The sequence below is a fragment of the Sciurus vulgaris genome, assembly GCF_902686455.1.
Source record: "Sciurus vulgaris genome assembly, chromosome: 2".
NCBI classification, from domain to species: domain Eukaryota; kingdom Metazoa; phylum Chordata; class Mammalia; order Rodentia; family Sciuridae; genus Sciurus; species Sciurus vulgaris.
The window spans coordinates 40,303,729-40,319,414 of record NC_136462.1 but is presented as its reverse complement, the minus strand read 5'-3'; the positions used below and the strand labels follow the sequence as shown (position 1 = coordinate 40,319,414).

The following is a 15,686-nucleotide window of genomic DNA, read 5'->3' as shown; positions in this document are numbered from 1 at the left end:
TTTCTCTTTCCCCAAAATAAACTTTTTTCCTATTTTAGTGTCTGGTAGTCTCACTATGCATCAATAACCAGACCCCACAACAATAGAAAACTTGAACCCAGGTTTGTCTGACTCCAAAGTCTACATACAGTCTTTTCACAAACCACAAAACTACAGTACACATGTCAAATATGGTCTGCCACCTGTTCAGAGTTGTACTGGAACATTGCCATGCTCAGCATAGCAATGCATGTTGTTTATGTGTTTTCAGTGGCTATTTTAGCAACACAACAGCAGAGATGAGCAGTTGCAACAGACACCTTAAGTCCCACGAAGGCGAAGAGGTCCTACCTGACCCTTTTCAAAAAAGTCACTTGCCACCCTCCACATACCTCCCACTTGGGTCTCTCTTCCTGGATTATTCAACAGCTTCCCAACTGGTTTCTTTGACCACAGCCGTCATCTTCTCCAATCTACCATGGACAATGCTAGGCAAGTACTCTACCACTGAGCCACAACCCCAGCCCTTACCATGGACAATGAAGAATCAAATTCTTCGTATTTATCTCACAGTTTTCAGGATAAGAGATAATAAAATGATGAAAAGTCTTTTGACATTCTTGTTCCTTTCTTCCTCCCCAGCCACATCAACTTCCCACTTGAACAAAAGTGAACACACATGAGACTCCCCAAAGATGTCAAGCTATCCTATTCTTGTGTTTTCAAAAATGTTCACTTTATCTGGAAAATACATAAGTCCTGACTCGTTTACATGCTTATTTTTGTATTCTAAGCTCAAGAGTCACTTCTTCCCAAACACCTTCCTGGATTCCCTCAGGCTGAGTTAGGTGACATTTTCATACATTCATTCAACATCCTCAATGAGCACAGCTGACAACTCAGAGACAATGATTTATGCTAAACATACAACGATAGACAGTACAAAGACCCTGATCTTAGGAACCCAACTTCTTTATTCCCATTCACAGTATGAAGAGGGAGATAGAGGCACTGAGATACAGATATAAGGAGAGAGAGGGAGGGGAAGGAGGGGAGAGAGTGGAGGGGAGGAAAGAGAGGTTCTGTGATTCTGCTGTCTAACACTCCCACCATATCACAAGCTTATTGACTGCTGAGAACCAATGCCTACCAGTCCACCTGGCACAATGCTGAATGAATTAAATAATTCTGAGTGGTACAAGGACACAATTCAGTTTCAGAGACCAAAATTTCTGTAACAAGTCCAGATGAGTTAATAGGCCTCTGAGAAAATTTTCTGTTACTTTCTGGAAAAACAACTTTTCCAAAATCTGAGAGCATTTGTGAAAATATGACTGTGCATAAAAAGAAACATAGAAAAGAACTTTCCTGCAAAAGACAAATTCTGGTCTGAGTAAGAAAGAGGGAATAAAGTGCACATCACACAGTCCTTTATTAACTACTGGACAATACATCGAAACTACTAAACCATAAAAAGTACCTATAACCCTGAACTCTGGGCTCCACAAAATGTTTTTTCTCATGGGATACTCAGCTCATTAAAGAAAAGAAAAGATAAAAGAAAAGTCTTTCTTACAAGCGAGGGTAAAGCAGACACAAAGAATTGACCCAGTTTCCAAAATAAACATTAGGCTTAAAGCTCTCTCCATCTGGCTAAAACTAAAACCAGAAATGAAAATCAGCATGTTCACACTCCATTTCCTACCTACACCACAAAAGCAAGGGCAAGAAGAGCTTTAACTTCTAACTTAATATTATACCTGAGATGACTGTGGTGTCATATTAAGATCTGTAGCATTATATTTTAGTACTGGAAAAGGGCAACACCCCAGTTTTAAGCCAGTCTGGGTATCCATGTAGGTCAAGTACCCTTCCAGGTCTCCACTGACAAGTCTACAGACATCTCCCTTGTTCCCTCCTTTGCCCTGGGACAATGTCTTTCAGCCTTCCAAGTTGACTAATTTCTACATGGAAAAAAACATAAAAACACTTCTCTTTTCAAAAGCATATTTTCTTATCTCCATAATATCCCCTGACAATTTTCTCTTTACTGAACACTTTCCATAGAAGAGATTTCTTATTCTCCATAAAGCAAGGTATGCCCTTTATATGAAAAATCTTAAAATCTTTTTGTGACTCTACCTCCTTCTATATCAACCTCTTCTCCCATAATCAGCCTCATTCTGTGGACATTGGTGCAACTGCACTAACAGACTCCTAAATATATAGAATGTTAGCACCAAAAAACCAAAAAACAAAACCACAATTTAAAAGCCATTTATTACAATTTCTGCTTTTCACAAATGAACTCAGTCAGATTTGAAGACTCTCTAAGGTAGTCCTTTAGGACTTTGTCCCCAACTTATTCTATATTCTCACAACCTCTAGTTCTTACCACTTTCTATTTATTTTCCTTTCTAATGGGTAGGAGTCATGGCGATACTCATAACCCCAGCTTGGCTTTTATATGAATTCCACAGAGGATGCCAAATGAGTTCATCAACCTGAGAACATGACATGTGGCCCTGGGCTCCTCTATGCGATGGTGAGTAATCAGTGTGACTAAATGCTTTCCAGTGGCCCTTAACCACCCACATGGAGATTCCAATTTCCCTTCATACACACCCACTGATGGATAGTCTTGCTATGCTTCTAAATGTGGTAAACCATTTACCTGATGGATTATAAGCTGTATCAGTCCATTCCAAAATGTTTTCAGACTGTTTAAGTTATCATCGATTACATCCTAGATCAGCATCATTATAACTGGGTTTCTCGTCTACCAGTGATACCTCAGCAATTTTAATTTACAATTTTTAGCTTTGCTTTGCTTTCCAAGTCTCAGTTTGTGTAGCATCACAGAACCCACATCATAGACTAAGTGTCATATACCATGTGTGTTAGGCTCCATTTAGAACTTAAGCAAGCAACGAGAAAGAGCTGCATTTAACCAAAATAAATACTAGAAGCTCAACATTGACATATGCTTTCGACGTATATTAATAATATATTTAATAATATATTCAAACAAATACATATATGCTTATGAGGAGATACTGATTTATTTGAACACTAAATTATTTATGGAAAAAAGTTAACCACAACTTATATTTTTATTTTATGTTTCTTTCTTTTAATAAAATTGTAATGAAATATGCAAACATCAAGTTCTTTATGATGGTTAGATTCAACTAAAATAAAAGTAGTGTGATGATTCAGTAATAAAGAAGGAACTGAGTAATTGCTTTCTCAATGAACCTTTAGAAAAGGGTTCATAAAAATACATTAAGACAAGAGGCTAATCATATTAGAAAAATTCCATACTTGTATTCCTTTGTTTTATAACTATCAAAACAAATTATCAGTGTACTAAGGTGCTTTCTGAATAGCAGAGGAATTAGTCAGTCTGCTAATCTTTGGAAAATGGAAAATTATTAGGGGCTCAATAATAAGATTATGTAAATGAAATGGATTAGAAAACATTTCACGAAGGCATCATTAAGTGTTTACTGAGCAAATTAGCAAAGAGATTAACCACATCTTGATCTAAAAAAATAAATAAATCTGTTATTTTCCACAACTGCTGCAGAACTAAACTGCAAAAATATTCTGTTTCATTGAAAACCTTTGGTAGTGAATTTCATGAAAGTCAGCGAAAAAGTCAGGTTCACTGATGAATGGACAGATGCAGAAGAATGGGGAGGACTTGATGATGGGTAAGGGCAAAGGTTAGTCCTTAGGTGGCGGAGGTCACTCGGGTCAGAACGGGAAAGATGAACCTGTGAAGGCTATGGTGGCAGAGGCATGTTGAGAAGAACCAGTCTGAACAAAAGGATCCTCCACATTGGGAAGGCATAGGAACAAAGGATTTCAGACTAAGAAATCCCTAGGTAGCAAGTGACAGAAATATCCCCAGATCCGGCTGACACAGGAGGCATCCGGAGGAAACCCCAGGAGATGGGGATTGGGATAGGACACAGTCATAAATTTTTGTGAAGATTTGTCTGATATCAACACGAAGAACTCTGAGACTAAATAGAGTCCACATGTGATTTAGCATGAGGTGGCAGAAAAGAAAAGGCCATCAAACAAACAAGAGGGCTTACAAAGGGACTTAGAAACTGGATTTGCTGCCACTGAAATTTCTGAATTTTGCTGGAAGGTATGAACAATTTCAGATGGGATTCTCCAGAAAAATAGCCTATCATTTACCAGTAGTAGTGATTTTTCTCCACAGAATATGGAGTAGTTGGTATGCCCATCAACTTTTTGTTAAAAGGTTTTTCACAGTTATTGAGTTATAAGGTCTCAAGTGGGGTTTCTCAGGTGGCCAGCACACAGTGGCTGGATTTCCAGCACAAATGAACACACGAAGCCTTCTGTTTCCTACCCGCTCCTTCCTCGACATACACACACACCTTGAAGTCCTGGCTCTAGCGACAGCTATTGGGTTGTGAGAATATTGGTGTTCTGTTTTTGTTTGTTGTCCTTGGCATTATTATGAGGGGATAAAAGCTATTAAAATTACAAACAGCTACAATATGCACAATTGGCTGATATTCTGTACATGTGTGTCTAATAAATTTCAGAATTATTCAGTTACTATAATGCTTCATAAATCTAGACAGATTTCTATAATCTGTTTATTTTAAGGGAAACGTGCCATGAAATCATCAAGAACCCACAAACCAAGAAGGAAATTCAAAAGCATCTCCCTAGAACCCTCTGGCTACAGAAACTGGACTTATTCAGAGGTAAAAAAAAAAGGAAAACCAAAGTCAATAGGCAAGAATATATCAGAATATAAGCAGAAAACTGCCACTTGGGCATTGAAAGAAGACACAGAAACTTGGGGAAGAAAATGATCAGGTTTAAAACTAGTTTTCATTTTGAAATCAAGACAGGAACTTCAGAAAATGAGAGAATTTTTCTTTTCTGGTACTGGGGATTGAACCCAGAGGTGCTTTGCACTGAGCTACATTCCCAGTTCTTTTCAGTTTGGGGTTTATATGTTTGTTATTGTTGTTTATGAAACAGGGTCTCCCTAAGTTGCTGAGGCTGGCCTCGAACTTGCAGTTCTCCTGCCTCAGTCTTCTGAGTTGCTGGGATGATCGGTGTACACTGGGCTGCCCCGCTAAGAAATTAAGATTTAGCAAGTATAACTGCCCATTCATGAAGTAGGCAAGAAAAAAACAACACTGAACCAAATGAAGTTTTGAAAATTCAACTGAATCTATATAAAAATTTTCAACATAGGTAGATTATGAGGCTAGATAATAAAAAGGGATGGGAGAAAGGACTGTTGCTATTTCCATTGACTAGCTTCTTGGAAATTATATTAATAGACCAACTGAAAGACTTGGGACTGGGCAATCCAGTGAGTGGAAGGAACTAGTGCACTCCCAAAGGAAGATAATACAGGTGATCACACAAGGGCTCTCACAAAAGAACTGAGGTCAGACTATGAGAATCTAAAATTTCCTGGCAGGTATCTTCCTCAGACACCTAACTGGGGTGGATGCAAGGACAAGAGATCCTCATCATGACTATCTGGGACAACTTATTTCATTCATATAACAAATGGAGACTGAGAGTGAAGCTGTTCACAATTGAAATGTTGGGGATAGAGAAGTAGGAAAAGACAACCAAAGGTATCGCTTGTGTGGAGTTTCCTTTCTGACGGAAGAGAAAAACAGGGTACAGGTAACTCCAGCTCTTGATAGGAATAGTGAAGAAAAGGGGTAAGAAGTAGGACAGCAGTGATTGGAACTGGGATGGTTTTTAGAGTAAGTTAGCTTTGGGAGGAATTTCTGAAAAGGTGCCTGGGATTGGGGGAAAGGAAAGGAGTGTTTATAAGCAGCAGGAAAGCAGGTGTGAAGACACCAGCGCCGGACTGAGCTTCGTGAATTCGCAGACAACAAGGTAGCTAGCATGGATTTAGGAAAACAGGCCAAAGCAGACTAGTAGGAAGTCAAGTGGCTAAAGCAGGCCAGGGCTTCATCAGAAAGACCTGGAAAGATGAAACAGGGACTCTGGGTTTTATTTTATGTACGCTGGAGAGATTTGAGCAGGGGAACAGTGTGACTTTATTTACTTTAAAAGGAACATTCTGGCTTCTAGGGAGAGATTGTGGGGCAAGAATAGAAACAGAAGGAACATATACAGGAGGTAGCTTCAAAAGTCCAGACCAGTGAGGACAGTGCGCTGACCTTGGGTGTTAAGGTAAGGAAGCACAGAGAAACAATCCAATGTATTTTGCAGGTCAAACCAAAGGGTTTTGTTTACAATGGATGTAACACGTGAAAAAAGCGAATTGTGGATGATTCCCAACTCTGGAGCCTGTGAAAGAAAGTGTATGGTGTCCTTTCACCTCTACAAAGATTTTTATTTCCCCTTGATTCTCTTATGAGAAACTATGCTAGGACATCCATTCTTCAAAATATAGTTTGGTCATTTCTTCAGAAAATAAGTAAATACTTAATTACATTCGTGGGCATTTATTCCAGAGAATTATGAGATTATAAAAACCTATACATGAGGGCTGGGGTTGTGGCTCAGTGGTTAAAGCACTTGCCTCACATATGAGAGGCACTGGGTTCCATCCTCAGGACCATATAAAAATAAATAAATAAGCTAAAGGCATTTACATCTACAACTAAAAAATAAATAATTTTAAAAAACTGTACATGAATGGTCATAGCAGTTTTGTTTGTAATGGTCCAAAAATGGAAACAAACAAAATGTCCTTCAATAGATGAGTGGTTCAATAGTGATATACCTAAACCATAAAATACTACACAGAAATAAAAAGAAACAGATTACTGATACATTCAGTGTAGATGGATGGCAATAGCTTTTTGCTGAGTGGAGGGAGTTCATTTTTTAAAAAAATCACATTTTATATGATTCCATTTATATAACATTCTCAAAATCACAAAATTATAGATAGACGATTAGGGACCTGAAATGATAGAGAGAAAGGGTAGATGACATGACGGAGATCTTTGTGGTGTTGGGACAGTTTTGCATATCTTGGCTGCAGTGGCAATTCAGGAATCTACACATGTGCAAAAACAACACAGAGCTATATACATATATTGTACTGATGTCAATTTTGATATTGTGCTATAGTCATAAAAGATGGAAGAAACCAGGTGAAGGAGACAAAGGCCCTTTCTGTACTATCTCTGCAACTTCAAGTGGATCTATACTTCAAAATAGAAAATTTTTACTTAAAAACCTAACTATGTCCACATGCAAGGCAAAATGTATTGCACAAACATTAACAGTAGATAGTTGTTAAGTATTATAGCCGACAAAGTATCATCTTCACAATTTATAAAGCACATTGTTGCCAATATATCTCTGGATACATAGGTATCAGCTGAATTAATCACCAGGGTTTCTGTGTATATTAAAACATTTCCTTCTGAAAGCCTCTGAACAAAATAACACTTGGAATGCTAACTCTCCCCTTAACTGCCGGCTTCTACCTGCAAATAGAACCTGTGCATTCTTGCTTCCGTGTCTGGACACAGGAGGGCGAGGGTGATGGGAGGCAGACAGTGGCTAACACTGGTGCTCCAACAGATCTCAGACCTCTGAACTGTGAAAGCTACCTGCTGAGACCCAAGGCACTCAACTTTCAGAGGTCAACCATCACCCTGGGACTCTTAACATCTTTCCTATCACAATTTAAGCCTCTCTGATGGACAATCTCAAAAACAGATGGCTTAGACCAAAGAGAACGGCCATGATCTAATAATGCTATTCACACCTTCAGTGCAACAGTTCCCTGGCATCAAAACTAGACTAGCCTAAATCATCTAAGTGAATTTGAAGGCATAGATAGTGGTGAAGTCTCCCTGAAGAGCTTTCAGAACAGCTTCTTGGGTTTGTATTTCCTTAATAGTCTGGTCTTCTAATGTCATCCAGTCTCAATTCAAATGTAGAGACTTTGGCTTCTATAAAGGGCATTCCGTTTCCAAGAATAGGATCAACATTGCATACCCAGGCATGCGACCTAAATTCTAGATACTTTCCATTGCTGGGTGGGTTTATTTACTAATTCTTCCATTCTCTCAGTCATATATTCAACACATAATGTTATAAACCTAGAGTTTCTAAATACAGAAACTAATAAAACTTTTCTGAACTAGTTTTAATTGTAGAAACAAAACTGTATCCTGGGGTTGACTTCAATTCACAAACTCAGTTATTAACTAAAATATTTTCTAAACTGTGTATCTTACATCAGATCCGGTTTGCTTTTTCAGCACTGAATGTACTGCCAACAAAACCTTCAGAATATGCCAGATGCCACCTGACTAGATGCTGGTTCTGGTTCCTTCAAGAGAGCTTTGTCAGGTAGACCACTATGAATAGAATTAAATTATTCTCTCTCATAAAAAAAAAAAGAAATCATTCTGAATTTCTCACCATCTACCTGATACTGTTTTACACCTGTTAATACATTCTAAAGAGTAAAATGTTATTTCACATTTTTATTTTCTAAGACCACATAAAACTAAACTAATTGCAAATTATATCAATTAAAACACCCTCTGAAGACAAAGGAGTTCATTTTAATCCCATCAGAGATTGGAGCCAGGAAATTGTCAATATGGATGGTATTTTTTTTTTTTTTTTTAATACAAAAACCGAGATACTCACAGCCAACCATCATCATGGCCACTGAAAACATCTTCTCCACGTCCGTGGTAGGAGCTATGTTTCCAAATCCTATGGTTGTAAGGCTTGTCATGGTAAAGTAGAGAGAGGACACGTAGAGTGAATCTTTGCTGGGTCCTCCTTCCCATATCCCTGCGCTGGTATTGTACCGGTAGGGGGTCCCGATGCTCAAGGCCAGCTGGTAAAGCCAACTGTCTATTTGGATGGTGTTGGTGACTTCGTCGATGACCTCGTAGTCGCCAATGCTATACCATATGCAGGCCAGCCAGTGGGCGACAAGTCCGAACACACACACCAGGAGCACGAGGACCGCCGCCCCATACTCAAGGTAATGGTCCAGTTTTCTGGCCACGCGGCCCAGCCGTAAAAGGCGCACCACTTTCAAAGAACTGAAGAGGCTGCTGATTCCCTGAACAAGAGATAAGAAATGAGAGCGCACTTTCAGAAAACAACGAGCTAGGGAAACGATGTAATGGGTCACTTTCATGAACTTGATCTAAGAACATCCTCTAGCAATAGTTATAGAAAAGAATACCAAAATGGAAGAGCGGCAAAAAAAAAAAAAAACCATAGTCCTTGGAAAACAATGTACCAAATAAAGCATTACACAAATGAAAAAAAGCATAAGCCTTCTTACATCAGCAAAGGTCTCAAAAAAAGAGTAACTATTATGGTTTAGATATTAGATATCCCCCAAAAGCTCGGGTGTGAAACAAACCAAAGGAAAAATGATTGGGCCATGAGAACCTTAACCTAATCAGTGAATTAAGTCCCCTCATGGGATTAACAGTGTTAATTGTAGGCGTAGGGTGTGGCTGGAGGAAGTAGGTCCCCAAGGGCATGCCATTGGGGTATGTATTTTGTATTTGGTGAGTGGACTGTCTCCCCTTTCTCTGCTTTCTGATCATCATGTGAGCCCCTTCCCTAGCCACACTTCCACCATGGTGTTCTGCCTCACCTCCCGCCCCAAGAAATGAAGCCAGCTGTCTATGGACTGAGACCTCCGAAACCCTGGGCCCTCAAATAAACTCTTTCTCCTTTACAACTGTTCTGTTTAGGTCTTTAGTCACTGCATCTAAAAGCTGACTAAGACAGTAACAAAGTTTTGTTGTTTTATTTTGTTTCTAACATATAATAGACTGGGGATGGGGGACGTCAGGATAAACTCATTCCTGATACAGACCACAAAACAGGCAGGCGGGGAGGTCAGAGCAGTGACCTGGGTAGCGCTCATCTGCTCAGCACCTACAATTCAAATCAGGGCCATGCCTTTCTACTGCTAATTCTGTCTCCCAGAGGGTGGAGTTTAATTCTGACCAATGCAGAAGGATTGGTTGATGGAGTGGAAAGGACTGACATCAACAAGGCTCCTCTTTATGCAGTGGTAAGTTCTCCATAGTTAAGTGGGGAAAGCTAAGAACACATTTGGCCTGTATTCCATCCCCTGTAATATAGTATAGATTTGAAATGTACCATAATAATTTCAGAGTGTGAGAAAAAGAGAGAACACAGAAAAGGAGAACAGGAGAGCTCCAAGAAATGAAGAGGCAGCAAGCATCCATCTCCCGGTTTTCTGTCTCAACCTGGATTTCCTCAGTCATGCCTCTGTTTCAGCTGAGCTCTCAAATGTTGTGTCATACGTGAAGCCTTAAGATAAACTCTCATTTCACTTGAACACTTGGAGAGGGAAAAAGATATTGAACTTTAGGTAGTTAAAAGGAGTAGGATCAATAAAATTTGGAAGACAAATTAGTATAATACAGTGAGGAGATGCTGCAGGGTAAAAAGATTCAAGACAGCTTAGAAGCTCTCTAAAATGGGCCTGTGTAATCACGAACATGAAAGACAAAAATAAGTGTTTGTTGAGCATTTCTGTAGGCTGGGTGTCTAGTTGAGCCCTGGGGACATTAAGATAAATATATCTTGCTTTGGTTCTAAAGGAACCCATAATCAAAATGCATGAAAAACTCAGAGTTCAATTTAAAAATAAAAATAACATTGCTGTAAATACTATTTTTTCTAGGTAGCTTGAGTTTTTAAAGGAACTGTGGAATTTCTGCTTAAATACTAAATAGAAAAATCATTTCTACCTGAATTGCTCTCTATGAAAACAAAATGAAGGAAAAACAAAAGAAATCTTCACCCTATTTGAACTAAAAACAGCCACAACTAGAATGTGAAGAATCAGAATCTACTAGAATTAAGCTCAAAGGATGGAAGGACACATTCCTCTGTTCTCCAGTAGGCAGATATCTCCAGGAGGAGGTGGCCCACTCTGAAGGGCACCTGCACTAGAGGTCACTCACTAAGAAGCACATTTTCTCTACCCATATCTACACTGCTTAAATATACAAAATACTGTTTCAATGCTTTTATTAGTGCATTACAGTTATACAAGACTGGGGTTCCTTTTGACATATTCATATACGCATACAATATAATTTGCTCCATTCTGACCTCCAGTACTTCCACTTTCCTCCCCTTCCTCTACTCTGTGGGTCTTTGTTCTTCCTTCTATTTAATACAAAGTATTTTGTGAGCATCATAAATTCTTTTTGCATAGATTCTGTGACAACCCTTTCTCCTGGTTTTTAACCAATTCCCAACTGGTTGTTAACCAATTCCCCAAAATAATTTTCTAGACTACCTTCTCCATGCTTCTATTATGGCTTAGGGTTCTCATCACGATTGCCTCAACCTTCTTCTATTTCACCTATTGCGTATTCAAGTTTCAACAGTCTTCTCCATAGGAATGAGTCACAGGTTCACTCGTCAGCACAAAAAGTACTCAGTCCTGAGTTACTTACACATAAGCCAAATGCCTGCTGCACATCTCCACATGGATGTCCCATAGACATCCAAAAGATAATAGGTCCCAAAGGGAATCTTTACTTCTACCACCTGGGTTCTTTATCTGGGTAGTGACATCATTATTCACCCAGATACTCAGACCTGAAGCTGAGTCTCAATATCTCCTTTCTGCTGCCACATTCAGCTGGTTTTCAAGTCCTGACAATCTCACTACAAGTGCCTAAGTGGTCAAAATGTATTTAATGAGTCTCTCAAAAATGTTCCTTACTTTCTGTTCCTACAGCCTTTCCTTGGTTATAATTTCATTATTCTTTTCTCATTTGCGTGATGGGAATAACCTCTGCATGAGACACCCTCTGTTCTCTCTACTGATCACACAGGCTATCAATCCAGTATTTTTTATATGTATATCCATCTAATGATGTCCCTCTCTGAGCTAAAATCTTTTCATATTAGCTCACTGCTTATAGGATTAAATGTGAATTCCCTGCTGTGACAAGCAAAGTCCATCAGGGCCTGGTACTTGCCCACATGGCCAGTATCTCCCCCACCAGTTCCTCTTTGCTTGCAATGGTGCTGCCAGGCTCAGATATGCAGAGTTCGCAGAAGACCCATGCTACAGTACAGGTCATTCCCTCTGCTTAAAGCACCCTTCCCTCTCACTTTCTTGGTGGCTCAGATCTTACTTACAGTGATGACAAATACCAACTCCTCCAAAAGCTTATCCCCATCCTCTGGTCTCACTGTGAGAACGGGTGTCCTTTCTTTGTGTTACACACACTTTGCACACCTCTATTACAACAATGATCACTATCGTGCTTTATCACAAGCCTATTTGCATGCATGACAGCCCAGGAAATTCTAAACTCCTTGAGAAGTTTATCTAATATCAATTATAACACTGGCATGTGGAACTAGATTAAGTAGTCAATGAGTGAGAGAGTAATGTCTGCAACACAAGCAAATTCAGGGGTGAATTGGGAATTTGGTCAATAATGACCAATAATGACCTCAATGTGACTTAACAGTATAACATAGAAAGGAAATGGTCAGTGTAACTTTGGGTTATACTAACAGAGTATAGCATTGGGTATGAAGAAATTCTGTGTAGTCTTTCCACTGACCAGGCCACATGTGTAAGAGATACATTGCATACATCTATCAGATAACTGCCCAAAAAAAAGCCATACTATATCAGGAAATGTGGAAGAAACTGGAAAAAAGGAGAATGGGGAAAGGCCTATCTTTATTCAGATACAAAGGGCGTGAATGTTGAGTCCATTCTATATAATCCTAATGTGAGTAACCTGGCTCATAGTTGGAGCTGAAGGGAGAGAGGGATATGGTTGAGATTTTGACAAACCTGTGCCATACAGTTCCATGCAGTTAACCAACCAAAAAAGCTAGATCATTCATTGCTACTTGGAAAAGTCAGTCAAGGTGATAATAACATTGAGTATTTATAGTCCAAAGTGATTTCCATGGATCAACTAATTTAACCTTCATAACTACTTTCTATGATGAATGTTATGAAAACATGGCCCAGAAAATAGAACTATTCTACTAAGCTCATGTAGCTAGTGTAAGGAAGATCCAAGATTCAAATACAGGCAGAATCTCTACCACTCTGAAACTCACTATATCTAAAGCTTATAATACTGGCTTTAACCATGGGTCATTCCCTACACGAATGAATGAAGGAGATTAAGTGACTAAGCCCCGCTTCTCTCACCACTCAGTCACAACAGGAGTCTCCAGAAGGTGTCTATGGTGGCCCTACAATTCCATGTAGCCTGCAGTTCTCTAACATGAAGCAACTCACAGAATAATAGGATTCCTATCTTCATTATTCATATGAGGACAGTGAACTCAGAAAGGGAAAACAACTCATCCAAAGTGATAATCAGCAAGGAATGGAAGTGTCACTCAGACCCAGTCCTCCAGATTTTTAGTGCATTTTCTACAGTAACCAGCAGCTATGCAGTCTTCCTGCCCTAACCCCAATCTAACCTACATAATCACTGTAACATTAATCTTCCAAAAGATGATCACTGAGCACATCTTCCAAGGCCTCATCATGAATATAAAATTAAGTATGATCTCTTTTGCAGTCCTTCAGTGCCCACATCCTATCTCTGCCTCACTGCTAGGTCACTTCCCACTCTACCTCTGCATAGTAATAGTACAACAGTCCAACCAACTCCATTTTGCTCCCAACATAACCACGAATTGTCCATAGTGTTCCCTTCATCTTTTTACCAAATCAGAAACTGTTATTCAAAAGTAACAATATACACAAATAACAAAGTTTACTTTATTAGGAAAGTCTCAATTTTCATTACTTTGTATTAAAACAGTCAGGTAAGGTGGCGCACACCTGTAATCCCAGCAGCTCGGGAGGCTGAGGCAGAAGGATTGAGAGTTCAAAGCTAGCCCAGCAAAAGGGAGTTACTAAGCAACTCAGTGAGACCCTGTCTCTAAATAAAATAAAAAAAAAAAAAAAACAGGGCTGGGGATGTGACTCAGTGGTCGATTGCTACTGAGTTCAATACCTGGTTCATCCCCCACAAAAAAAAAAAAAAAAAAAAAAGAATTTAACGTCCTCATTAAGAATCAAAACACAAAATGAAACAATTTGATTTGTAAAATGTGGTAGAATAACAAAAACTTGAAGCAATCCAAATTTCCATCTCCGGTAGAATGGATAAATAAGTTATAGTGCATTTACTCAAAGGAATACTATCTCAAAGTTTAGTATGAACAGACTAGAATTAAATACAATAATAAGTCTAAAAAACATCATGTTGAGCAAACAAAAGACACAAAAGAGCACATATTGTATGATTCCACTTATGACAAATTCAAAAAAGAGGTAGAACTTCTTTATGGGGTTAGAAGTAAGAATAGTGCTTCCTGCTGCGGAAAGGACTTTACCAAGAAGAAGAGAAAGGTCTGCGGGTCCCAGTAATATTCTATTTCCTAAGGTGGCTACTAATTAATAGTTGTGTTTGTTTTGTGAAAATTCTTTGAGCTTTACACTTAAGATTGGTGTACTCTTCTTTTAAGTGTATCACATTTAAATATTTTGTTTAAAGGTTAAGGAAGACCCAATAGTCACTTCTCTGTTATCAGGTTAACATTTCACCACAGTACATGATTCAGATTAATGATTTCTTACTCCTAATATGATTAGGAGGTCATATCCAACATAATATACAAAATAAGAGATTTTTCCTTATTTAATGATTCACATAACCTCATCAAACATTTATTTAATTCATTGTGGCAATTTTAATTTCACTCATGTAGTTTTGATCCTCAAAAAATGCCCTCCTTCTGTACTCCCCCCTTTTGATAACAATTGCTTGATTCTCTACCTTCCACCCGTCTTCTCTGTTCATTCATTTTCTGCATCATTTCACTCTAAACTTTCCAATCCCTCTGTGCCCTCCTCTGCACTCCAGTGGCTTTCTGCCTCTTCCTAACCTCTGAGCTCTTAGTACACGAATCCCTGGGGTTTCTCTCATGGAAGAGAATACCAAACACATCAAATGCATAATAGAACACAGCAGGGTTAATGGGGAACTTTCAGTCATCAGCCTTCCACCTTCCTAGCCAATTTCCTTACTTGGCAAGTCCTCCAGGCCATTGTAGCATAAGGAACAATACCCAGCAGACATCTCTGTGCTATTAACTCTTTCAGTCATTTTTTGTGGATTCACACAATAAACAGATATGAGATGTTACTGGCAAAAAATAATACCTTGAAATGATAAAATAATCCAAAATACAAATCAATTCTCACAATTGATCATCACTAATAATACCAGGTCAATAATTCAACCAACATTCCTTTACTGCCTTCTTCTCGCCCTTGTTTTAGAAACAGAAAAAGGATTATCAAATGTTTGAGTTTGAGACTTGGGCTTGTTGAATTCTAGATGAGAGTGATACATCTAAATGGTCTCACTGTGCTTTTGAAAAAAAAATTTTAATATTCCTTCTATGGGAGAAAAGCAGTAAATGATAACAGTAAAAAAAAAAAAAAAAAAAAAAAAAAAAAAAAAAAAAAAATTGGGACCTTTTTCAGTTGTTCAGTTCCAGTTCCTATCAAGACTGGAAGGCCCATCAGGAGCTCTGCTTATTAAATCTAACCTTTGGCTTTGTCTCTAATCTTTTACTGATTATTTCAGACTTTTCATTTT

At 38.6% G+C, this 15,686-nt stretch overlaps 1 protein-coding gene across 1 annotated transcript in view; it reads right to left on the bottom strand.

Moving 5' to 3' along the window:
* The window catches only part of KCNH5 (potassium voltage-gated channel subfamily H member 5), a 700,940-nt gene that overhangs the window by 219,649 nt on the left and 465,605 nt on the right, over positions 1 to 15,686 (bottom strand). The window contains exon 9 of the mRNA XM_079126274.1: positions 8,653 to 9,079. Within this exon, the coding sequence (XP_078982400.1) occupies positions 8,653 to 9,079 (427 nt within the window). The remainder of the gene's footprint in view (positions 1 to 8,652; positions 9,080 to 15,686) is intronic.